A 23,771-nucleotide genomic window follows, 5' to 3' on the forward strand; every position below is an offset into this window, starting at 1 on the left:
TTCTGTTGCTGTCAGTTGTCATTGCAGCACAATCAGATGCAACCCTCCTCCAGCCAGAGAACCAACCCAGCTAAATCCAACATGCCCAAGGCGAGGGAAAAAAATTGTGCTACCTGTCCAATGGAAACCAGCACACAGTGCTGTGGTGTCACGCCTTGTTAACATGCTAACCAGTCCACCCATCCTGGCCTACCCAGACTTTGATTTGTCCTTCGTACTTCACAAAGACACATCAAATATAGGTCTGGGGCAGTGCCCATCAACAGCAGTGAAACAAACTCTGTCACTTATGGTTCCAGGACACTCACGCCTGCTGAGCAAAACTACGATCTCCGTTCTGGCAAGCCGGAGTTCCTGGCATTAAAGTGGGTAATCTGTGCTAAATTTAGAGATTAACCTGCATGTCTGCCCTGGAAGTTAGGGGCAAATCTGATGTTTGCCTGTGTACCCCTCCCTTTGAACTTTTCTTACACTTATCACAGACTTTATATCAAGGTTTCACACTATCACATCAGCAGATGGAGCTTGTGAATGGTGTGGATACTTTAGGGAGACCGTAGCTACAAGCTCAGCTCATGTGCAGCTCAGAATAAAACAAGCTCTGGCTCTCTCTCTATCAATCCAGGTACTGCAAAACTTGTTTTTCCTGTTTTGTACTTTGGTTGTGGTCTAATGTGAATGTAATAGTTGCTAATTGTTCCGACCAACATTGTAATGCTGCTTAGCTAGTTCTGCCCATGAACTACAGTGTTACAACGTAGTTGTGCCCATCTGTGTTAATGTGAAATGCTTTGGTATGCAATTGTGTGGCAGAATAAAACAAGTTAATAACAATTCCATTGTAAAACAGCTCTTTGGGGTGGTAATGATTGTACCAGGTATTGTCAAACCGTTTATTTACAGGGGTTCCAGGGAAACAGAGTGTATAGTTTGTGAAAAACTGAAGATTTCAGTTGCTAAAATAACGCATTATAAAAGAGCAAATGTGAGATAATGCCATTAAAGGTGTCCAAAATGATTTGTTTGTGAAAATAATGTAATTTAATTTTGTTAATTGGACAGTGTGTATGAGAGAAAAATAATCAAAGAAAGCAAATCCAGAAATAATTGAACATTTTTATTGATCCATTAGAGGTGAGATATAATGTATTTCGGGTTTCTACCAAAACCATTTACAAGCTTTAATGTTCAAAAAAGGTTTTTTTTCTCATTCAATTTGATGTAGCTCCATTTTCATAAAAGTTTAATAAAATGAACACAGCAGGAATACACATATAAATCAAGATACATGTATTAAATCATACCCATCCGTTGCAGTACTGGTTAAATAACCCTTCAATGTTGATTAATATAAAGCTGATTTCTGGATTTCTGATTTCCCTATTTGCACAGGGACTGAAGTATTTTCTCTTAAAGCAGTAGACATTTATGAAGATGAAAGACACATAAGACACACCAAAAGTCAATATCAAATGGCAAACTGATCAAAAAAACTTTAAGTAGTCAAATGTAATTAATTCAGAACTGGTATTCTGCGTGCTGTCTTAACTTTCAAATGTGGGCAAAGGTTGGTATTTGACCTTTGACATTTTGGCCTTGTACATGACCACTGCACTGATCATGCCAACAGCTGCAAGAAGACATCCAGCGATGAATACCAGGTTCAGATTCAGGTGGAGCACTGGAGAAAAGAGAAGCACAATTTTCAACTTGATCTTGTCCAAAGTAAAAATAAACCCTCTCTGTTTTCATACCTGAGCTTTCGTTGCTCTCTGCTGATCTCTTTAAGCGCAGGGGACCCTGGGAAACGAAGTGCCTTGCGCTTTGAATGACAGCCTCTCTCTTTCTGTGGTGATGATGCAAACCGCCTGGCATTGTGGAGTTGATGCATCCCTGTGAACACCTGGTGTTGGGGCTCCCTGCTTCACACATCAGGACCGTGCAGCTGATGTACACCTGAATGAAACAGAACACGCTGTCATTACATCAGCAGACAAATCGTTCTCTCTTCTAGTGGGAAGATGGCAGAGCTGTGCTTGACATTAGGATGTTTTCTTTTTATAAATGATTGAAGTGATAAGTGTCTCAGTTGTTTGCAGAGATTTGTTTTCCCCCTTTTGATTTGTTGTTAAGCCCTGTGGCTTCAGTATAAAAATGTGTTATCCTTGTGTATTTGATGCTTGATGAAGATCCATGACTGAAACATTATGCCTCTAATAAAGTCAGTGCAGGAATTGAACATTCTTTAAAATGGTTGCTTATTTCTTTGCAGCTTTCTCTCAAGTGCTACTTATCATTTAGTAAAACTAGTCAGATAAATAAACTGACATTATGAATTGGAGGCATTCGTTGAAGCATTTAGAGATTTCACAGAGACATTAGCAGTCCTTTGCTCCAGTCTGCACCTGATCATGCAAGCCGATGAACTTGAAGGCCTCCATGCTGAACTGGAATTGTCTCTGGTGGGAGGACTGATGGATCTCAACAGTCGGGTCCACAATACACCTAGTCAGAGAAAAAACAAAAGATAAGACATATTTCCTTAGTTACTCTATGCCTTACAATGGATGCTGTTATAGGTTATGCAAAAGATGAAGTAAGTTAAGCATTGACTGGTGATATTACATAGAAGAGCCTCTTAAGTAAGAGGAGATAATCATCTACACTGTAAAACACAAGAAAGAGAGACATCTATTGTTCATCTATGAATCCACTGTCCACAAATCTATCGTCTGTCATTCACACCTCACGGGTAATTTAGATAGAAACCTCTCACATGAACGACACACCAAATGTTTACAAATACTTTGCTATGTCCTCTATTGCCACTAGGAGGTGTTGTCATGCCTACCCATTCTCAATGATGGAGTAGGTTTGATGGTAGTTTTGGTTGTCGTATGGTGAAGCTCTGCAGGCCTCCACAAACAGCACGGTGTTGTTGACAGAGGAGGTGGCTTCTATCTGCATGTGGATCCTGCTCCCTATTTCATACACCAGCGGGTATGAATTTGGATCAATCATGGTTTGGTATCGGTTGTTGGGATAGAACTCAAACTGGTAGGTAAACGTGCCGAAGCCCTTTTCCCACACTGTGATATTTTTCCTGTGTGCTGTGAAGCCCAGTGTCACATTTCCACGTTTGGGGTACTGGCAGTAGAACTGCACCCCCAGCAGGTGTTTCCTGGTGATCACGTCGGCCATGTTGTCAACCGTAGTGATTTCATTCTTGAACCGGAGGTTATCTTGGTCTTCCTGCAGAGTAAAAGGTTATTTATTCAGTCTTCATACTGCTAGATAAAGGCAACACCGATAACTTAGAGAAGAGCACAGCCGGTAACTAAAATCCTGCGTTACCTCGATCTCAGTGCCACAACCGCTGAGGGGGATGACAGCGAAGACGTGAGTGCTGTTGGAGCGCAGCCTGCAGGCAGTGTTGGTGGCGTCATTGAGCCGCAAATGGTCCTCATGGAGTCCAGAGAATGAAGATTTCTCAACCTCTACTGTCATTGTGGACTCGGTGCAGATCACATGGGAATTAACTAGAGGGAGAGATTTAAAAATATACATTAAAACCAATGGTATTCCATTTATTTACAGGTAGCAGTAATGCCAACAAGAAATTCAGCAATGTTCCTTCAAAGATAGAAAAAAGAAGGAGACGTCGATCTTAACAATTCAGGATTCAAAAATGACTTTACAAATGTTTTATGAGGAAGGAATGGCCCCCAGGCTACAATGTGTGGACACAATGTGTTTGAATGAAAGTATACATGTTTTTTGTTCTGTACAGTTCTGCTGGTTTGGTTTCAGTCTATATAAACAGTGAACTGTGATATTTTTGTGTCAAGCAAGACTTTTGCAGACAATGATGGCTCTCAATTTTGTTTGGTAGGAAGGTTAACAGAAAAACAGCACTTAATAGAAGTACCCTAACCAGCCATGCAACCAATATTTAGCACTTTAACCTAGTATTTAGCATGTGATATATTTGGTGAACATATACACTGTTACAGCTGTAGTTATACAACTAAATGTTGACATTAAAGTAGACTCACCTTGCACCCTCTGAACTTCTACCAGAACACACCTCATCTCAGACTGATAGATGCCAGACCTGAGAAACATCGGTGAACACTGATTTAATGCCTGTTACTTTTTCAGTTAGGCCGATATGATAAGCCTGAAAATCATAACTAATGTTTTTGTCTTCTAGCTCGGTAGGTAGGTAACTTTAACAATAATTCATAAAAAAATTGGCAAATTTGTATCAAAAGTTAGACAATCCAAATCCTGATACCATCTGCATTGCGCTGTTAGCTCGGTTTGCACTGTAAGAGTTGTTTGATCTGTTAGTACTTTAGCTGTAGTTTGCACTGTTAGCACTATTAGCACTGTTATCGTGTAGGTAACTGCAAATTATTTAAAATCTTGAGATTCTTTAATGGTTGACATTTTTTTCTAATTTTAATATATACCTTGTTGCCTAAGAGAAAAACACCAAACACAGATACATGTTACTTACTGTGAAGTTGGGTAGGGGTGGTAATGGTGAATATGATTTTGTGTGGTACTGGCTCCAGCAGACCTGCACAAATGTGTAACAAAGTCAAATCCTGGCTTCACACGCACACACACACACACACACACACACACACACACACACACACACACACACACACACACACACACACACACACACACACACACACACACACACACACACACACATAATCCTCTCATAAGGAAACCAAAGCTTACCCTGTCACCGCTTCAACAGCAAAGCAGATCGGGAAAAAGTCTCCCAGGTCAGTTTCGACAGGCATCCACCTAATGACGAACTCCTCATGTGTGTTCCTTTGCTTGCTGATATTCAGTGGGCCACTGATGATTATATCATGTATTCTGTGTGAAAACAAAACAAAGATTAAGCCAATATTCATTGACTCCTTACTGCTGATGTTATCTTACATCAAGGCAACACTGATCACGTTGGTTCTCACTCACGTTGCCCATGCCGCTTGTGCTTTGACTCTGATCTCCACCTCTTTGTTGACCTCTGCTTGGATGCGGGCCCCATTTAAAGGTGTTGGGTCCACAAACTTTGGCAAGTAGTGTCCCTCCTGACATGAATACACAGGTGGGTCCACTGGAGTCAAAAATAAAAGGTAATTTTATAATAAAGTGCAATAAGTAAGTAATACATTAAATGGACACCTGTTGATCAAAACTTCAGAGCTGTCACAAAGTTTAGCTCATTTTTATCAAAGGCATATTATTTGCTGCCTTTAGCTGACATTATCAAATTCTCTGTCTTGTATTTCTTTCGAAATGTTGTACATTTTCCTGTAAAATTTAAAATCTCCAAATGTATAAAGAAAATATTTCAGGTCATTTTAAACTTTAGAAAATGTGTCTACTTCTGAGGCTAAATAAGCACTTTTAAAGCAAGTTGTCTTGTATAAAAAATATATTGTCAGAAAGCTGAAAAGCTGGCGCTGTTCATGTAAAGTTGATGTTTTAACGAGACAAGGTTTTTACAGTACAGAGACATTCACTGTGGAGAACAACATTTTAAGGCAATGGTTTACTGAATAAATAAAATGTAAGTCAAACTTTTTTGCACTTGACTTTAAGATTCCTAAAAGAATGGCTTCTGCCATCTGAACATCTCATTAAAGTGTTGCCAGACTGCCACATGAATGAAAGTCTCAACCCAGTGAAGGCTGCAGCAACTTTTTCTTATGTCTTTGTGGCTTGGCTCATTGAAAATGTTGTCACAAAATAAAAATAAAAAGTAAAACTGGACTTGTTGGTGCTGCTGTTGTGGAGGTGCTGTCTGTTGTTGGTGCTGCTGTTGTTGGTGCTGCGGTTGTTGGTGCTGCGGTTGTTGGTGCTACAGTTGTTGGTGCTGATGTTGGTGCTGCGGTTGTTGGTGCTGCTGTTGTTGGTGCTGCTGTTGTAGGTGCTGCTGTTGTTGGTGCTGCTGTTGTTGGTGCTGCTGTTGTTGGTGCTGCTGTTGTAGGTGCTGCTGTTGTTGGTGCTGCGGTTGTTGGTGCTGCTGTTGTTGGTGCTGCGGTTGTTGGTGCTGCTGTTGTAGGTGCTGCTGTTGTTGGTGCTGCTGTTGTTGGTGCTGCTGTTGTTGGTGCTGCGGTTGTTGGTGCTGCTGTTGTTGGTGCTGCTGTTGTTGGTGCTGCTGTTGTTGGTGCTGCTGTTGTTGGTGCTGCTGTTGTAGGTGCTGCTGTTGTTGGTGCTGCTGTTGTTGGTGCTGCTGTTGTTGGTGCTGCTGTTGTTGGTGCTGTGGTTGTTGGTGCTGCTGTTGTTGGTGCTGCTGTTGTTGGTGCTGCGGTTGTTGGTGCTGCTGGTTGGTGCTGTTGTAGGTGCTGCTGTTGTTGGTGCTGCTGTTGTTGGTGCTGGTGTTGTTGGTGCTGCTGTTGTTGGTGCTGCTGTTGTTGGTGCTGCAGTTGTTGGTGCTGCTGTTGTTGGTGCTGCTGTTGTTGGTGCTGCGGTTGTAGAATACCACCACCATGGTGTTGTTGGTGCTGCTGTTGTTGGTGCTGCGGTTGTTGTTGTTGGTGCTGCTGTTGTTGGTGCTGCTGTTGTATAATACCACCACCATGGTGTTGTTGGTGCTGCTGTTGTTGGTGCTGCTGTTGTTGGTGCTGCGGTTGTTGGTGCTGCGGTTGTAGAATACCACCACCATGGTGTTGTTGGTGCTGCTGTTGTTGGTGCTGCGGTTGTAGAATACCACCACCATGGTGTTGTTCGTGCTGCTGTTGTTGGTGCTGCGGTTGTTGGTGTGGTGTTGCTGCTTGTTGGTGCTGTTGTGGTGGGCCACCATGTAGTAGTGTACCACCAGGGCATTGTAGTTGGAGGGGCTGTAGTACCTGGAGTCCACCAGGTACCTGTGGTGGCTTGTCTCTTACTCCTCACAACCAGTGGGGCCCTGCTGGATTGGGATCCATCAGTGTAGGCCAGACTGATGGGCCTTTGAGGGAAGTCCTCCGCAACCAACTCAAATCCATAAACTCTGGGGTTGGCATTGGAGTAATGGTAGTGTAATGTGCAAGAGCCCTGATAAGGTGAACATTTTGAAGTTAAGTGAGGCAAAGCATCAGTGAGGTATTGTACAATGTATTAGGAAATAGATTTTTCAACTAACCTGATCCAAGGCAAAGCCTGAGGGTTGGTTACACGAGTCACACTCTACATTTCTGATATTTCCATATCGGCATCGAACTTTGTCACCATCAGGATCAAAGGACATCAGCTTGTACGTCCGTGGGCAGTTCTGTGGAACTCTTGAGTAGACACATTAACATGAGTTAGTAACAGTCTGCTTTGTAAAGAATCATTTACACAAAAGGATCAAATCAGCAGTAATACAAAGCCAGTGACACGCTGCTAAGGGTGTTGTAAAGTCATAACATGACATAATAACATACAGATCACAATTATTTTTTACTGTTATTCCTAATTAAAATAGAAGAATAAAATGTTCTTATTATATTTTTGGCTCCTCCCAATGGGAAAATGTTGTCATAAAATAATTCAGACATCCTTTAAAGGACTACAGCTAATCATAGTAAGTGAACTCCCTTATTATTTGATGATTTAATGTAAAGCAACTCAAATTTTTTGCGATTATTCTTTTTTCTTAATTATTCTGAAAGCATATGATGTTTTTGTAGACATACTGTAGGAAACAATCCCCGTCCCAGAAAACATTATTGCAGACCAAGTTTCGCTTTCAGCCCCGGAATTTCAGTATTTGTGGACTGCCACTGGGAGGCGGCAAAGTAGCACATTTTCCACACTTTTTAACAAACTGCTTAAAGTTTAGCCAAGCTGTTCAATGATAACTGTAGGGAACTTACCGTAGGAAAGGTAGAATGGCAATGTCTGGTGATCTGTTTGGTTTTCCAGTGTCAGATCTTGATCCCAAATCCACTGAAGTCTGTAGTCTCCAACTATTAACCCCGTTACGCGTTGGGATCCAACAGCAGCTAGCAGCCCTGGTATGTGCATCAATCAAAAAACACTCTTGAAATACTGCATGGAACAGATGCTACTTTTCATGATTTAAGTGAAAAAGAAAAGCTCACCTCATTTCAAAAGGTTTGTCACTCGGGACGTTTCTTGTGCTGACTGTTTCAGTTTCACACCATTGTCTGTTATATCGGGGTGCATTGGTGCTCTGGTCAATTACACCTCTCTCACTTCTGGGGTTAGAGCCACAGTTGCCTTGGGAACAAAACCAGTAGTGGGAGTACTGACACCCATCATAGGTCGCTCTGTTGCGAATGTCCACCTGTGGAAAAACATCATACAGTAAAAGATGGTTGCTCTACCGAAGCTAAGGAAATTCTTATGAATTGTATTTCTGTGTATTTTGTTAGTTATTTTACACTGTAATGAAATCAATTTCAAGACGGGTGTTTATTTGTTATGACAATTTGATCAACAACAAATATAGTTAAAGGCATAGGTTTTTATTTAAAAACATAAAAAACAATAATATTGCAATATGTCCTTGGATCTTGAGATGAGTACAGAAAACGTGAATGCTAACCTTAATGACAACAATAATGATGATATGGCAACGTTTAGATTAAGTTAATAATTGTTCTCATCAAGCTTTTATGCTATTTTGTGAAATAATTCTTATTTAAAGCAAGGCTAAAGGTCCTCGGATTCAGCCACTGGGGAATTCCACAGCATTCTTCTTTTTACCTGAACAAGTTATAGATCAAATATTAATCAATGAACAGTACTCAGTTTTTTTATATAAAATACTTTAGGGTGTTTACCTTAACCTAGTGTGCCTTGATTATGAGCAACAACAATGTTTTTTTGAGTGAAATGCAAAAGCCAAGAACATAATATAAACTCTCAGCGGATGCTGCCGACAGCTTAAAAGAAAGAGCAAGAATGAAAGCAGGAATCATAAATTAAGACTACTTATTTGACCGATTTCGCGTGAGCAACCCACATTATTTTATACTTCAATTCTTACTCTTAATTAAAAAAAGTGGATGTACAGTTGTTTTAAATACATGTATATAATTAATAGAAAAAACGTTTTATATTCAAACCAATTCAAAATAACAACAGAAATAATAATAAAGGGATTAATTAAGCTTTTCCCGAGAATATGACAAATCTGAAGGGAAACAAATTCACACATCATCTGTAATGCATGTTGCATATCTTATATAAAAAGTTTAATCTCTCACCCGAAATGTTCCATCAGGGTTTCTTCCTTTGTAGGTGAAGGTCACGGTTCCCCCAAAGTGATGAGATGCAGACGCCAGTGAGACCAGGAGCAGCTGAAGCAGGAGCACTGATGTGGAAGCCATGATGCCCTGAACTCCCCTCTCTCTGGAGATTCTCTACCGCTCACCTCCACCTGCAGCATCCTTATATATACACACTTTTAGGCTGGCCAGATGATGGCTGTCCTTTCAAGTTTAATGGAATGCACACGATGTGCCGGAATAGGCTGTAAACCGGTTCCACAACATTTTATATGGTCAACGCCTGCAACAGTGCCAAGTTGCACATAAAGGAAACATAATTAATGCCAGCATGCTGGCACACCTCTCTTTGCGGGAAAGTGAAACGAAAACACAATCATTGCACTGTAAGATAGGTTTAAACGGACTTAGTTGCATTGACAGGCGAATAATTACATTATTTGGCAAATTTCTTTGAATCTGGTTCAAAGAACTGAATGCAGGAAAAACAATTCTTACACAAATGCTCAAATTACTTTTATTTTGGCTCCTTTTTCAGTCTGCAGGATTGATCGCCAAACGATTTCATCATCTACACAAACGAATGGTATTCAGCAACAACAATAATACATCTTGCTCTTCCCGTAACAACTAGATTTTCTACATCTCTCATCGCAGTCAAATGATATTGTGCAATCAAAGTATTTGGCTTCTGTCTCTGAAAAGTGTTTTCCAGTACACAGCTGGGTGATCATCATCAATGTTTGTTTACAGTGTTTTTAAATGAATCAATTTAATCTCCATGTTGGTTTGAACGGCTCAGCTTTGTCTTTTCAGCTTTCAACTTAAGTGGGTACTCAGATTTTCATTTGACTCTGAACATAAACACCGTGTTTGATTAATGTTTACAGATTTTAAAGCCCTCTGAAGCAAATTTGTGATTTAAATAAATAAATTGAATTGAATTGTATGTGCTTTAAACGTGCTATTGCTCACGAGTATGGCAGAACGGTTGAAGTGTTGTTTATCATACATACTTTACATCTTTAAGAAAAGATTGTGAAATACTTAATTAGATTCAGGAAGAGATAGTGAAACACTTAGTTACGTTTAGGAAAAGATCATGGTTTGAGTTCAAATTAACTTCTGGAGTGTTGTTACTTAAGTACGGAAGTTACATGACTAATGAATTAACGTTGACTTCTCGTTTTCACATTTTTTTGGTTTGACCCACCCACCCTGTGTTGCTTTCTGCACTCTTTATACTTTTAATTCTCTGCTGTAAGGTATTTCTTTGATATGTTCATATAAAATAAATCTCTCTTTTGGGGGGATTATGCATTATCTGACCTCAGCATCACTACAACTATATTATATTACATTGCGATGGAATCCGATCACCTAAGCCTTTTCACTATTCATTTGTTATGCATGTGTAATAAATGATATTCATTCTAACGAAGTGGGTCCTGATTGAAATTAAGCTTAGCAGAAGTTCAGTCAGGAAGACTCTCTTTACAGTCCTTTTCATTGATCATTTCTCAGTCTCTCTCTCTCTGTGACTACACTATCAGCTGATTGTCGGCGTTCACTTTACGTGAACCAACCAGATTCTAGGTTTCCTTTCTGTTGCTGTCAGTTGTCATTGCAGCACAATCAGATGCAACCCTCCTCCAGCCAGAGAACCAACCCAGCTAAATCCAACATGCCCAAGGCGAGGGAAAACAATTGTGCTACCTGTCCAATGGAAACCAGCACACAGTGCTGTGGTGTCACGCCTTGTTGACATGCTAACCAGTTCACCCATCCTGGCCTACCCAGACTTTGATTTGTCCTTCGTACTTCACAAAGACACATCAAATATAGGTCTGGGGCAGTGCTCCATCAACAGCAGTGAAACAAACTCTGTCACTTATGGTTCCAGGACACTCACGCCTGCTGAGAAAAACTACGATCTCCGTTCTGGCAAGCTGGAGTTCCTGGCATTAAAGTGGGTAATCTGTGCTAAATTTAGAGATTAACCTGCATGTCTGCCCTGGAAGTTAGGGGCAAATCTGATGTTTGCCTGTGTACCCCTCCCTTTGAACTTTTCTTACACTTATCACAGACTTTATATCAAGGTTTCACACTATCACATCAGCAGATGGAGCTTGTGAATGGTGTGGATACTTTAGGGAGACCGTAGCTACAAGCTCAGCTCATGTGCAGCTCAGAATAAAACAAGCTCTGGCTCTCTCTCTATCAATCCAGGTACTGCAAAACTTGTTTTTCCTGTTTTGTACTTTGGTTGTGGTCTAATGTGAATGTAATAGTTGCTAATTGTTCCGACCAACGTTGTAATGCTGCTTAGCTAGTTCTGCCCATGAACTACAGTGTTACAACGTAGTTGTGCCCATCTGTGTTAATGTGAAATGCTTTGGTATGCAATTGTGTGGCGAGTTAATAACAATTCCATTGTAAAACAGCTCTTTGGGGTGGTAATGATTGTACCAGGTATTGTCAAACCGTCAGGGGTTCCAGGGAAACAGAGTGTATAGTTTGTGAAAAACTGAAGATTTCAGTTGCTAAACGCATTCAAATGTGAGATAATGCCATTAAAGGTGTCCAAAATGATTTGTTTGTGAAAATAATGTAATTTAATTTTGTTAATTGGACAGTGTGTATGAGAGAAAAATAATCAAAGAAAGCAAATCCAGAAATAATTGAACATTTTTATTGATCCATTAGAGGCGAGATATAATGTATTTCGGGTTTCTACCAAAACCATTTACAAGCTTTAATGTTAAAAAAAGGTTTTTTTCTCATTCAATTTGATGTAGCTCCATTTTCATAAAAGTTTAATAAAATGAACACAGCAGGAATACACATATAAATCAAGATACATGTATTAAATCATACCCATCCGTTGCAGTACTGGTTAAATAACCCTTCAATGTTGATTAATATAAAGCTGATTTCTGGATTTCTGATTTCCCTATTTGCACAGGGACTGAAGTATTTTCTCTTAAAGCAGTAGACATTTATGAAGATGAAAGACACATAAGACACACCAAAAGTCAATATCAAATGGCAAACTTATCAAAAGTAGTAGTCAAATGTAATTAATTCAGAACTGGTATTCTGCATGCTGTCTTAACTTTCAAATGTGGGCAAAGGTTGGTATTTGACCTTTGACATTTTGGCCTTGTACATGACCACTGCACTGATCATGCCAACAGCTGCAAGAAGACATCCAGCGATGAATACCAGGTTCAGATTCAGGTGGAGCACTGGAGAAAAGAGAAGCACAATTTTCAACTTGATCTTGTCCAAAGTAAAAATAAACCCTCTCTGTTTTCATACCTGAGCTTTCGTTGCTCTCTGCTGATCTCTTTAAGCGCAGGGGACCCTGGGAAACGAAGTGCCTTGCGCTTTGAATGACAGCCTCTCTCTTTCTGTGGTGATGATGCAAACCGCCTGGCATTGTGGAGTTGATGCATCCCTGTGAACACCTGGTGTTGGGGCTCCCTGCTTCACACATCAGGACCGTGCAGCTGATGTACACCTGAATGAAACAGAACACGCTGTCATTACATCAGCAGACAAATCGTTCTCTCTTCTAGTGGGAAGATGGCAGAGCTGTGCTTGACATTAGGATGTTTTCTTTTTATAAATGATTGAAGTGATAAGTGTCTCAGTTGTTTGCAGAGATTTGTTTTCCCCCTTTTGATTTGTTGTTAAGCCCTGTGGCTTCAGTATAAAAATGTGTTATCCTTGTGTATTTGATGCTTGATGAAGATCCATGACTGAAACATTATGCCTCTAATAAAGTCAGTGCAGGAATTGAACATTCTTTAAAATGGTTGCTTATTTCTTTGCAGCTTTCTCTCAAGTGTTAATTATCATTTAGTAAAACTAGTCAGATAAATAAACTGACATTATGAATTGGAGGCATTCGTTGAAGCATTTAGAGATTTCACAGAGACATTAGCAGTCCTTTGCTCCAGTCTGCACCTGATCATGCAAGCCGATGAACTTGAAGGCCTCCATGCTGAACTGGAATTGTCTCTGGTGGGAGGACTGATGGATCTCAACAGTCGGGTCCACAATACACCTAGTCAGAGAAAAAACAAAAGATAAGACATATTTCCTTAGTTACTCTATGCCTTACAATGGATGCTGTTATAGGTTATGCAAAAGATGAAGTAAGTTAAGCATTGACTGGTGATATTACATAGAAGAGCCTCTTAAGTAAGAGGAGATAATCATCTACACTGTAAAACACAAGAAAGAGAGACATCTATTGTTCATCTATGAATCCACTGTCCACAAATCTATCGTCTGTCATTCACACCTCACGGGTAATTTAGATATAAACCTCTCACATGAACGACACACCAAATGTTTACAAATACTTTGCTATGTCCTCTATTGCCACTAGGAGGTGTTGTCATGCCTACCCATTCTCAATGATGGAGTAGGTTTGATGGTAGTTTTGGTTGTCGTATGGTGAAGCTCTGCAGGCCTCCACAAACAGCACGGTGTTGTTGACAGAGGAGGTGGCTTCTATCTGCATGTGGATCCTGCTCCCTATTTCATACACCAGCGGGTATGAATTTGGATCAATCATGGTTTGGTATCGGTTGTTGGGATAGAACTCAAACTGGTAGGTAAACGTGCCAAAGCCCTTTTCCCACACTGTGATATTATTCCTGTGTGCTGTGAAGCCCAGTGTCACGTTTCCACGTTTGGGGTACTGGCAGTAGAACTGCACCCCCAGCAGGTGTTTCCTGGTGATCACGTCGGCCATGTTGTCAACCGTAGTGATTTCATTCTTGAACCGGAGGTTATCTTGGTCTTCCTGCAGAGTAAAAGGTTATTTATTCAGTCTTCATACTGCTAGATAAAGGCAACACCGATAACTGAGAGAAGAGCACAGCCGGTAACTAAAATCCTGCGTTACCTCGATCTCAGTGCCACAACCGCTGAGGGGGATGACAGCAAAGACGTGAGTGCTGTTGGAGCGCAGCCTGCAGGCAGTGTTGGTGGCATCATTGAGCCGCAAATGGTCCTCATGGAGTCCAGAGATCGAAGATTTCTCAACCTCTACTGTCATTGTGGACTCGGTGCAGATCACATGGGAATTAACTAGAGGGAGAGATTTAAAAATATACATTAAAACCAATGGTATTCCATTTATTTACAGGTGGCAGTAATGCCAACAATGTTCCTTCAAAGATAGAAAAAAGAAGGAGACGTCGACCTTGTAAACATTGATCTTAACAATTCAGGATTCAAAAATGACTTTACAAATGTTTTATGAGGAAGGAATGGCCCCCAGGCTACAATGTGTGGACACAATGTGTTTGAATGAAAGTATACATGTTTTTTGTTCTGTACAGTTCTGCTGGTTTGGTTTCAGTCTATATAAACAGTGAACTGTGATATTTTTGTGTCAAGCAAGACTTTTGCAGACAATGATGGCTCTCAATTTTGTTTGGTAGGAAGGTTAACAGAAAAACAGCACTTAATAGAAGTACCCTAACCAGCCATGCAACCAATATTTAGCACTTTAACCTAGTATTTAGCATGTGATATATTTGGTGAACATATACACTGTTACAGCTGTAGTTATACAACTAAATGTTGACATTAAAGTAGACTCACCTTGCACCCTCTGAACTTCTACCAGAACACACCTCATCTCAGACTGATAGATGCCAGACCTGAGAAACATCGGTGAACACTGATTTAATGCCTGTTACTTTTTCAGTTAGGCCGATATGATAAGCCTAAAAATCATAACTGGTGTTTTTGTCTTCTAGCTAGGTAGGTAGGTAACTTTAACAATAATTCATAAAAAAATGGCAAATTTGTATCAAAAGTTAGACAATCCAAATCCTGATAGCATCTGCATTGCGCTGTTAGCTCGGTTTGCACTGTAAGAGTTGTTTGATCTGTTCGTACTTTAGCTGTAGTTTGCACTGTTAGCACTATTAGCACTGTTATCGTGTAGGTAACTGCAAATTATTTTAAATCTTGAGATTCTTTAATGGTTGACATTTTTTTCTAATCTTAATATATACCTTGTTGCCTAAGAGAAAAACAACAAACACAGATACATGTTACTTACTGTGAAGTTGGGTAGGGGTGGTAATGGTGAATAGGATTTTGTGTGGTACTGGCTCCAGCAGACCTGCACAAATGTGTAACAAAGTCAAATCCTGGCTTCACACGCACACACACACACACACACACACACACACACACACACACACACACACACACACACACACACACACACACACACACACACACACACACACACACACACTAATCCTCTCATAAGGAAACCAAAGCTTACCCTGTCACCGCTTCAACAGCAAAGCAGATCGGGAAAAAGTCTCCCAGGTCAGTTTCGACAGGCATCCACCTAATGACGAACTCCTCATGTGTGTTCCTTTGCTTGCTGATATTCAGTGGGCCACTGATGATTATATCATGTATTCTGTGTGAAAACAAAACAAAGATTAAGCCAAGATTTATTGACTCCTTACTGCTGATGTTATCTTACATCAAGGCAACACTGATCACGTTGGTTCTCACTCACGTTGCCCATGCCGCTTGTGCTTTGACTCTGATCTCCACCTCTTTGTTGACCTCTGCTTGGATGCGGGCCCCATTTGAAGGTGTTGGGTCCACAAACTTTGGCAAGTAGTGTCCCTCCTGACATGAATACACAGGTGGGTCCACTGGAGTCAAAAATAAAAGGTAATTTCATAATAAGCTGCAATAAGTAAGTAATACATTAAATGGACACCTGTTGATCAAAACTTCAGAGCTGTCACAGTAAGTTTAGCTCATTTTTATCAAAGGCATATTATTTGCTGCCTTTAGCTGACATTATCAAATTCTCTGTCTTGTATTTCTTTCGAAATTGAGTTGACTACTCTTGCGCCATTTTCCTGTAAAATTTAAGAATCTCCAAATGTATAAAGAAAATATTTCAGGTCATTTTAAGTGTTCACACATTTAGAAAATGTGTCTACTTCTGAGGCTAAATAAGCACTTTTAAAGCAAGTTGTCTTGTATAAAAAATATATTGTCAGAAAGCTGAAAAGCTGGCGCTGTTCATGTAAAGTTGATGTTTTAACGAGACAAGGTTTTTACAGTACAGAGACATTCACTGTGGAGAACAAAATTTTAAGGCAATGGTTTACTGAATAAATAAAATGTAAGTCAAACTTTTTTCGCACTCCTGACTTTAAGATTCCTAAAAGAATGGCTTCTGCCATCTGAACATCTCATTAAAGTGTTGCCAGACTGCCACATGAATGAAAGTCTCAACCCAGTGAAGGCCCTGCAGCAACTTTTTCTTATGTCTTTGTGGCTTGGCTCATTGAAAATGTTGTCACAAAATAAAAATAAAAAGTAAAACCGGACTCACCAAGAAGGGAGAATTGCAAAGGTAGTTTACTGAGTGGAGGAGTGGAGGCATGCAGGTGTCTCGTGGTTGTTGTTGGTGGTGGTGTGGTTGTTGTATGAAGCCACCATGGGTATGTGGAAATGGGTGCGGTTGTTGTTGTTGGTGGTGGGGTTGTAAAATACCACCACCATGGTGTTGTTGTTGTTCGTGCTGCTGTTGTTGGTGCTGCGGTTGTTGGTGCTGCTGTTGTTGGTGCTGCGGTTGTAAAATGCCACCACCATGGTGTTGTTGGTGCTACTGTTGTTGGTGCTGCAGTTGTTGGTGCTGCTGTATTATAGTACCCCAACCACCATGGGTGTGGTGTTGCTGCGGTTGTTGGTGCTGCAGTTGTGGTCGGCCACCATGTAGTAGTGTACCACCAGGGCATTGTAGTTGGAGGGGCTGTAGTACCTGGAGTCCACCAGGTACCTGTGGTGGCTTGTCTCTTACTCCTCACAACCAGTGGGGCCCTGCTGGATTTGGATCCATCAGTGTAGGCCAGACTGATGGGCCTTTGAGGGAAGTCCTCCGCAACCAACTCAAATCCATAAACTCTGGGGTTGGCATTGGAGTAATGGTAGTGTAATGTGCAAGAGCCCTGATAAGGTGAACATTTTGAAGTTAAGTGAGGCAAAGCATCAGTGAGGTATTGGGAAATAGATTTTTCAACTAACCTGATCCAAGGCAAAGCCTGAGGGTTGGTTACACGAGTCACACTCTACATTTCTGATATTTCCATATCGGCATCGAACTTTGTCACCATCAGGATCAAAGGACATCAGCTTGTACGTCCGTGGGCAGTTCTGTGGAACTCTTGAGTAGACACATTAACATGAGTTAGTAACAGTCTGCTTTGTAAAGAATCATTTACACAAAAGGATCAAATCAGCAGAGACACAAACATGCACAAAGTAATACAAAGCCAGTGACACGCTGCTAAGGGTGTTGTAAAGTCATAACATGACATAATAACATACAGATCACAATTATTTTTTACTGTTATTCTTAATTAAAATAGAAGAATAAAATGTTCCCATTATATTTTTGGCTCCTCCCAATAGGAAAATGTTGTCATAAAATAATTCAGACATCCTTTAAAGGACTACAGCTAATCATAGTAAGTGAAATCCCTTATTATTTGAGCGATTATACTTTTTTCCTAATTATTCTGAAGGCATATGATTTTTTTGTAGACATACCGTAGGAAACAATCCCAGAAAACATTATTGCAGACCATTTTCCACACTTTTTAACAGACCGATTAAAGTTTAGCCAAGCTGTTCAATGATAACTGCATGGAACTTACCGTAGGAAAGGTAGAATGGCAATGTCTGGTGATCTGTTTGGTTTTCCAGTGTCAGATCTTGATCCCAAATCCACTGAAGTCTGTAGTCTCCAATTATTAACCCCGTTACGCGTTGGGATCCAACAGCAGCTAGCAGCCCTGGTATGTGCATCAATCAAAAAACACTCTTGAAATACTGCATGGAACAGATGCTACTTTTCATGATTTAAGTGAAAAAGAAAAGCTCACCTCATTTCAAAAGGTTTGTCACTCGGGACGTTTCTTGTGCTGACTGTTTCAGTTTCACACCATTGTCTGTTATATCGGGGTGCATTGGTGCTCTGGTCAATTACACCTCTCTCACTTCTGGGGTTAGAGCCACAGTGGCCTTGGGAACAAAACCAGTAGTGGGAGTACTGACACCCATCATAGGTCGCTCTGTTGCGAATGTCCACCTGTGGAAAAACATCATACAGTAAAAGATGGTTGCTCTACCGAAGCTAAGGAAATTCTTATGAATTGTATTTCTGTGTATTTTGTTAGTTATTTTACACTGTAATGAAATCAATTTCAAGACGGGTGTTTATTTGTTATGACAATTTGATCAACAACAAATATAGTTAAAGGCATATGTTTTTATTTAAAAACATAAAAAACAATAATATTGCAATATGTCCTTGGATCTTGAGATGAGTACAGAAAACGTGAATGCTAACCATAATGACAACAATAATGATGATATGGCAACGTTTAGATTAAGTTAATAATTGTTCTCATCAAGCTTTTATGCTATTTTGTGAAATAATTCTTATTTAAAGCAAGGCTAAAGGTCCTCGGATTCAGCCACTGGGGAATTCCACAGCATTCTTCTTTTTACCTGAACAAGTTATAGATCAAATATTAATCAATGAACAGTACTCAGTTTTTTTATATAAAATACTTTAGGGTGTTTACCTTAACCTAGTGTGCCTTGATTATGAGCAACAACAATGTTTTTTTGAGTGAAATGCAAAAGCCAAGAACATAATATAAACTCTCAGCGGATGCTGCCGACAGCTTAAAAGAAAGAGCAAGAATGAAAGCAGGAATCATAAATTAAGACTACTTATTTGACCGATTTGAGCAACAACAATGTGAGCAACCCACATTATTTTATACTTCAATTCTTACTCTTAATTAAAAAAAGTGGATGTACAGTTGTTTTAAATACATGTATATAATTAATAGAAAAAACGTTTTATATTCAAACCAATTCAAAATAACAACAGAAATAATAATAAAGGGATTAATTAAGCTTTTCCCGAGAATATGACAAATCTGAAGGGAAACAAATTCACACAACATCTGTAATGCATGTTGCATATCTTATATAAAAAGTTTAATCTCTCACCCGAAATGTTCCATCAGGGTTTCTTCCTTTGTAGGTGAAGGTCACGGTTCCCCCAAAGTGATGAGATGCAGACGCCAGTGAGACCAGGAGCAGCTGAAGCAGGAGCACTGATGTGGAAGCCATGATGCCCTGAACTCCCCTCTCTCTGGAGATTCTCTACCGCTCACCTCCACCTGCAGCATCCTTATATATACACACTTTTAGGCTGGCCAGATGATGGCTGTCCTTTCAAGTTTAATGGACTGCACACAATATGCCGGAATAGGCTGTAAGTGTCAAGTTGCACATAAAATGCACTGAAACACAATCATTATTATTTTGGAGGTGAATCATATTTGACTGACTTACAATTTTCCTTTACTTACTTTGCTTTTACCTTTACAGAATAAATATTTATTTTACGACCTGTTTATAAGCAGTTGATGGTCACAGTTATCCATCACACAACATATATTTATATACATAACTGTTCAATTTGTTCTCATTGTTTATATACATTCTGCACAACCTGTTTGCATTGGTTTAACATTTAACAATTACTTCACAGGCCACCAAATTTAACTTTATATTTTACGTCTTAGATTCTAATGTTCTACTTATGTTGTTTTTCTTTATACACATGTTTTTTATTATAATTTAGTATAAGTCAGAGGGAGCCTCAGATTTAAGAATGTCTTTGCCAGCAGCTGCTTCTCTGTAATTGTTCTGTGCATGACAATAAAAAAACTTGAACTTGAGCACCTTCATTGTTTGTCTTTTTAAATGGATTAATCACAGGGATATATATTCCAGTGTTAATTCCTGAATTTGTTAAAGGAAGGTTTCATATAACAAACTTGTGTTAAACACACATTGCCAGTCTGATGTTTATCAAGTTAAATCTACAAGGAAGTAAACATACATTCCACTGCGTCCGATGGGCTTAGCGGTGATCAGGTGTCTTTTTGCGTGTATTGAAAGCTTTGAGAAACCGAAACGAGGAATCTCTATCTGGATATACTGTAAGTAGGGTGAGGTCTATAATGGTCGAGTTAACCTGAACTGACACTTTAAGAGTCTATTGACAGTAACTGGTTTTGTTGCTTACTCTCGCCTCTGACACATTCCCTTCATATGATGTTATCGCTTGTCTTTTAGTTAATCTCGTATCTCACAGACACACTTGGTTTCCAGTAAACAGCTGTGTGATCATCACTGTTTGTTTACAGTGTTTCTGAATGACTGAGTTTAATCTCCATGTTGGTTTGAAGGGCTCAGCTTTGTCTTTTCAGCTTTCAACTAAAGTCGGTACTCTGATTATCATCCGTGTCTACCACTGAACATAAATACCATGTTTGTTTTAAGTGCTTAAAATGTGTGAGGGAACTGCAGAAGTATTGTACATCATACTGCAGTACATCACTGCTCAAAGTACTACTACTACTAGTACGTAATACCCCCTTTCCTCCTCTGAACGTATGTCAGAGGAGGAAAAGGAGGAAGAGGAGAGAGAAACAGATAAATATCCACGTAAAGTAATGGTCATAATAATAATAATAACTAAAGTTGCAAGCAGCATTGATCAGGCCCTCGCATCTTTGCGCCTTGATCCTTGATATGATGTGAACCGTATGTTTTATTATCCGTTGCACCACAATTATTAATATTTGAACACATAAAACAAGCTGAGTTAACAACAGTACTCAACACTAATTACTGTAAAACAGCTATTGAAAGTTATTCAATATAATGTCATTAAAGATTGGAACAGGCCAAATTAACATTGAAAGAAAGCACAAATGATCTAACCTTTTCTTAAAATAAGGTGACACGTAATGAGAGGGCTGCTTCATCAAAACTTTGGGTGATTTAGGGGCATAATTTAGCCTTTTTGCTAAATAATGCCCCTAGCACCACAATCTAATGATGTAAGTACATTTAGGAGTTTTAATGGGTTGTACATTTTTTTTGTTTGATCATTTTTAGCCCCTGAAAAACACCTTTGTTTTTTTAGTGTAGACAAGTGTAGAACACATCATGTGAATGTCATTAAAACCGGATGCTGTTTTTCATATAACGCTGATTTCCTTTCGCCAGTAGGTGGCGCTTTGACTGTGAGTCAAGATAGGGTTGTCTACATCCTCAAGCCATGACTTTCATCAAGCATGTCAAGTTTGGCAAAGATTTGAGCAAATCCATGGAGTTACTGGGGTGATGATTGTGTGATGAACATGTTTTTTGTAACTTTTCATCATAAAGGTCAGATCATGCTTACTAAATTTGAAGTCGATCACATAAATTCTGTAGGAGGAGTATGTCTAGACAGCCGGGGGACTACCTAGGATACGCTGAGCTCCTCTCTCCTCTTCTCTCCCTCCATCTTTATGTATTAATCTCCTATTTATGCACATTACTGATTTTGCTTCTTCCCCGGAATTCTTGTGCTTTCTCGCCTTGCAGGTTCCCAGGAATCGGGGTTATATTTGGACTGTCATCGTGCCACCTACTGAGGCCCTGCTGACACCCACTACTACTACCACTATCATTATTAGTCACATTACCATTATTATTGCCTGTACTATTACGCTTATTGACTTGCTTGTGCCCTGGAGTCTTTGTGCTTTCTCGCTTCGCAGGCTTCTATAAATCGTGGCTGTACCTGGACCGTGGTCGTGCATCCTGCTACGGCCCTGCTGACACCGACTGCTACCACCATTATTATTATTAGTCACATTACTATTACTATTACCTGTACCATTAAGCATTTTAGCTTTACTTCCACCCTGAAGCCCTTTTGCTTTCTCGCTCTGCAGGTTTCCATGAATCGTTGTGGTACCTGGACCGTAGTCGTGCCTCCTGTTGTGAGCCGACTGACACCCACTGCTACTTCGATTATTATTATTAGTCACATTACTATCCCTATTTTCATAATTATAATTCTACTGTAATAATTGCTGCTGTTATTATAAGTAGTCTTATTATATGAATCATTTATGTCATATACATTGAATGTGTTGTATCTCTGTTCTGCTGCTCATTCTGTACACATGACATCTATTGCATTCTGTCCATCCTGGAGAAGGATCCCTCCTCTGTCGTTCTCCCAGAGGTTTCTTCCTTTTTTCTCCCTGTTAAAGGGGTTTTTTAGGGGAGTTTTTCCTGTGCCGATGTGAGGGAAGGACAGAGGATGTCGCATGTGCACAGATTGTAAAGCCCTCTGAGGCAAATTTGTAATTTGTGATTCTGGGTTATACAAAATAAACTGAATTGAATGTTAAAATACAAAGCCTGAAAACAGAGAAAATGGCCAAAGTGGGCATGGGTACAAGGCCACGCCCTTTATAAGTCAATTGGTCGATATCTTCGACACGCAATAAGCTACTAACAAGTTTTCGATAAATTTTAATGAATTAATTGAATAATGATCTGCATACAATTTGGTAGCAATCTGACCCAGCGTTTAAGAGTTTGCAAAAATTTGTTTTTTCACAAAATTCTAAATGTTTATAGAGCAGATCGAACTAATTGGGTTTGCAAAACCACACTTAATTGGGTTTAGGCAAGAAAAATACTAATTTAGGTTTAGGCAAAGATTATGAAACACTTAAGGTTAAGGCAAATACATTTCTTAGTTGGGTTAGGGTTAGGGTTAGGGTTACAGTTCAAAATAACTCCTGAAGTTACTTAAGTACAAAAGTTACATCCATCCATCCATTCATTTTCATCCACTTATCCGGGGCCGGGTCGCGGGGGCAGCAAGCTAAGGAGGGTCCTCCAGAAATCCTTCTCCCCAGCAACACTTTCCAGCTCCTCCTGGGGAACCCCAAGGCGTTCCCAGGCCAGACGAGATATGTAATCCCTCCAGCGTGTCCATGAAAATCACAAACAGGATTGGTGACAAGGGGCAGCCCTGACGGAGGTCAACACGCACTGGGAACAAGCTCGACTTTGTGCCGAGTATTCGGACACAGCTCTCACTTTGGTCATACAAGGACCGAATGGCTCGTAGTAACGAACCAGGTACCCCATATTCCCGCAGTACCCCCCACAGGACTCCCCAAGGGACACGGTCGAAGGCCTTCTCCAGGTCCACAAAACACATGTAGACTGGATGAGCAAACTCCCATGCACCCTCCAACAGACCTGCAAGGGTAAAGAGCTGGTCCGCTGTTCCACGTCCAGGACGGAATCCGCATTGCTCCTCCTGAATCCGAGGTTCGACAATCGGACGGAGCCTCCTTTCCAGCACCCTGGAGTAAACTTTCCCGGGGAGGCTGAGCAGTGTGATACCCCTATAATTGGAGCACATTCTCCGGTCCCCCTTTTTGAAAATGGGAACCACCACTCCACAGGCACTGTACCCGACTTCCTTTTTCAGATTTTATAATTGGTGTGTATGGGATGGAATGTTCAGACCTAGAGTGGGTGATGTCATCGCTA

At 40.2% G+C, this 23,771-nt stretch overlaps 2 protein-coding genes across 2 annotated transcripts; both read right to left on the reverse strand.

Moving 5' to 3' along the window:
- Positions 1-1,544: 1,544 nt before the first annotated feature.
- LOC129108331 (ZP domain-containing protein-like) lies at positions 1,545-4,565 on the reverse strand. The gene is made up of 7 exons (XM_054620101.1): positions 4,523-4,565; positions 4,056-4,114; positions 3,355-3,539; positions 2,852-3,252; positions 2,406-2,505; positions 1,755-1,956; positions 1,545-1,681 (listed from the first exon to the last, which is right to left on the reverse strand). Exons 2-7 carry the CDS (start codon positions 4,090-4,092, stop codon positions 1,545-1,547), a joined length of 1,062 nt encoding a protein of 353 aa, XP_054476076.1. The 5' UTR covers positions 4,093-4,114; positions 4,523-4,565.
- Positions 4,566-12,365: 7,800 nt separating this feature from the next.
- On the reverse strand, positions 12,366-19,475 carry LOC129105252 (uncharacterized). The gene is made up of 14 exons (XM_054616163.1): positions 19,353-19,475; positions 18,212-18,417; positions 17,352-17,490; positions 17,107-17,275; positions 16,660-16,848; positions 15,823-15,964; positions 15,577-15,720; positions 15,346-15,408; positions 14,880-14,938; positions 14,176-14,360; positions 13,673-14,073; positions 13,227-13,326; positions 12,576-12,777; positions 12,366-12,502 (listed from the first exon to the last, which is right to left on the reverse strand). The coding sequence occupies exons 1-14, from the start codon at positions 19,473-19,475 to the stop codon at positions 12,366-12,368; spliced, it is 2,259 nt and encodes a 752-aa protein (XP_054472138.1).
- Between the last annotated feature and the right edge of the window lie 4,296 nt (positions 19,476-23,771).

The sequence above is a fragment of the Anoplopoma fimbria genome, chromosome 2 (assembly GCF_027596085.1).
Source record: "Anoplopoma fimbria isolate UVic2021 breed Golden Eagle Sablefish chromosome 2, Afim_UVic_2022, whole genome shotgun sequence".
NCBI lineage: Eukaryota > Metazoa > Chordata > Actinopteri > Perciformes > Anoplopomatidae > Anoplopoma > Anoplopoma fimbria.

Excerpts from the sequence above, each read along its gene's own strand:
- LOC129108331 (XM_054620101.1), bottom strand. The coding sequence starts at position 4,092 with ATGAGGTGTGTTCTGGTAGAAGTTCAGAGGGTGCAAG. Across the intron at positions 3,253-3,354 it reads GTTGTGGCACTGAGATCGAG|GAAGACCAAGATAACCTCCG; the intron begins GTAACGCAGGAT and ends TTTACTCTGCAG. Across the intron at positions 2,506-2,851 it reads TACTCCATCATTGAGAATGG|GTGTATTGTGGACCCGACTG; the intron begins GTAGGCATGACA and ends TTCTCTGACTAG.
- LOC129105252 (XM_054616163.1), bottom strand. The coding sequence starts at position 19,475 with ATGGCTTCCACATCAGTGCTCCTGCTTCAGCTGCTCCTGGTCTCACTG. Across the intron at positions 17,491-18,211 it reads GACAAACCTTTTGAAATGAG|AGTTCCACAGAACTGCCCAC; the intron begins GTGAGCTTTTCT and ends TGTCTACTCAAG. Across the intron at positions 12,503-12,575 it reads AGAGAGCAACGAAAGCTCAG|TGCTCCACCTGAATCTGAAC; the intron begins GTATGAAAACAG and ends TCTTTTCTCCAG.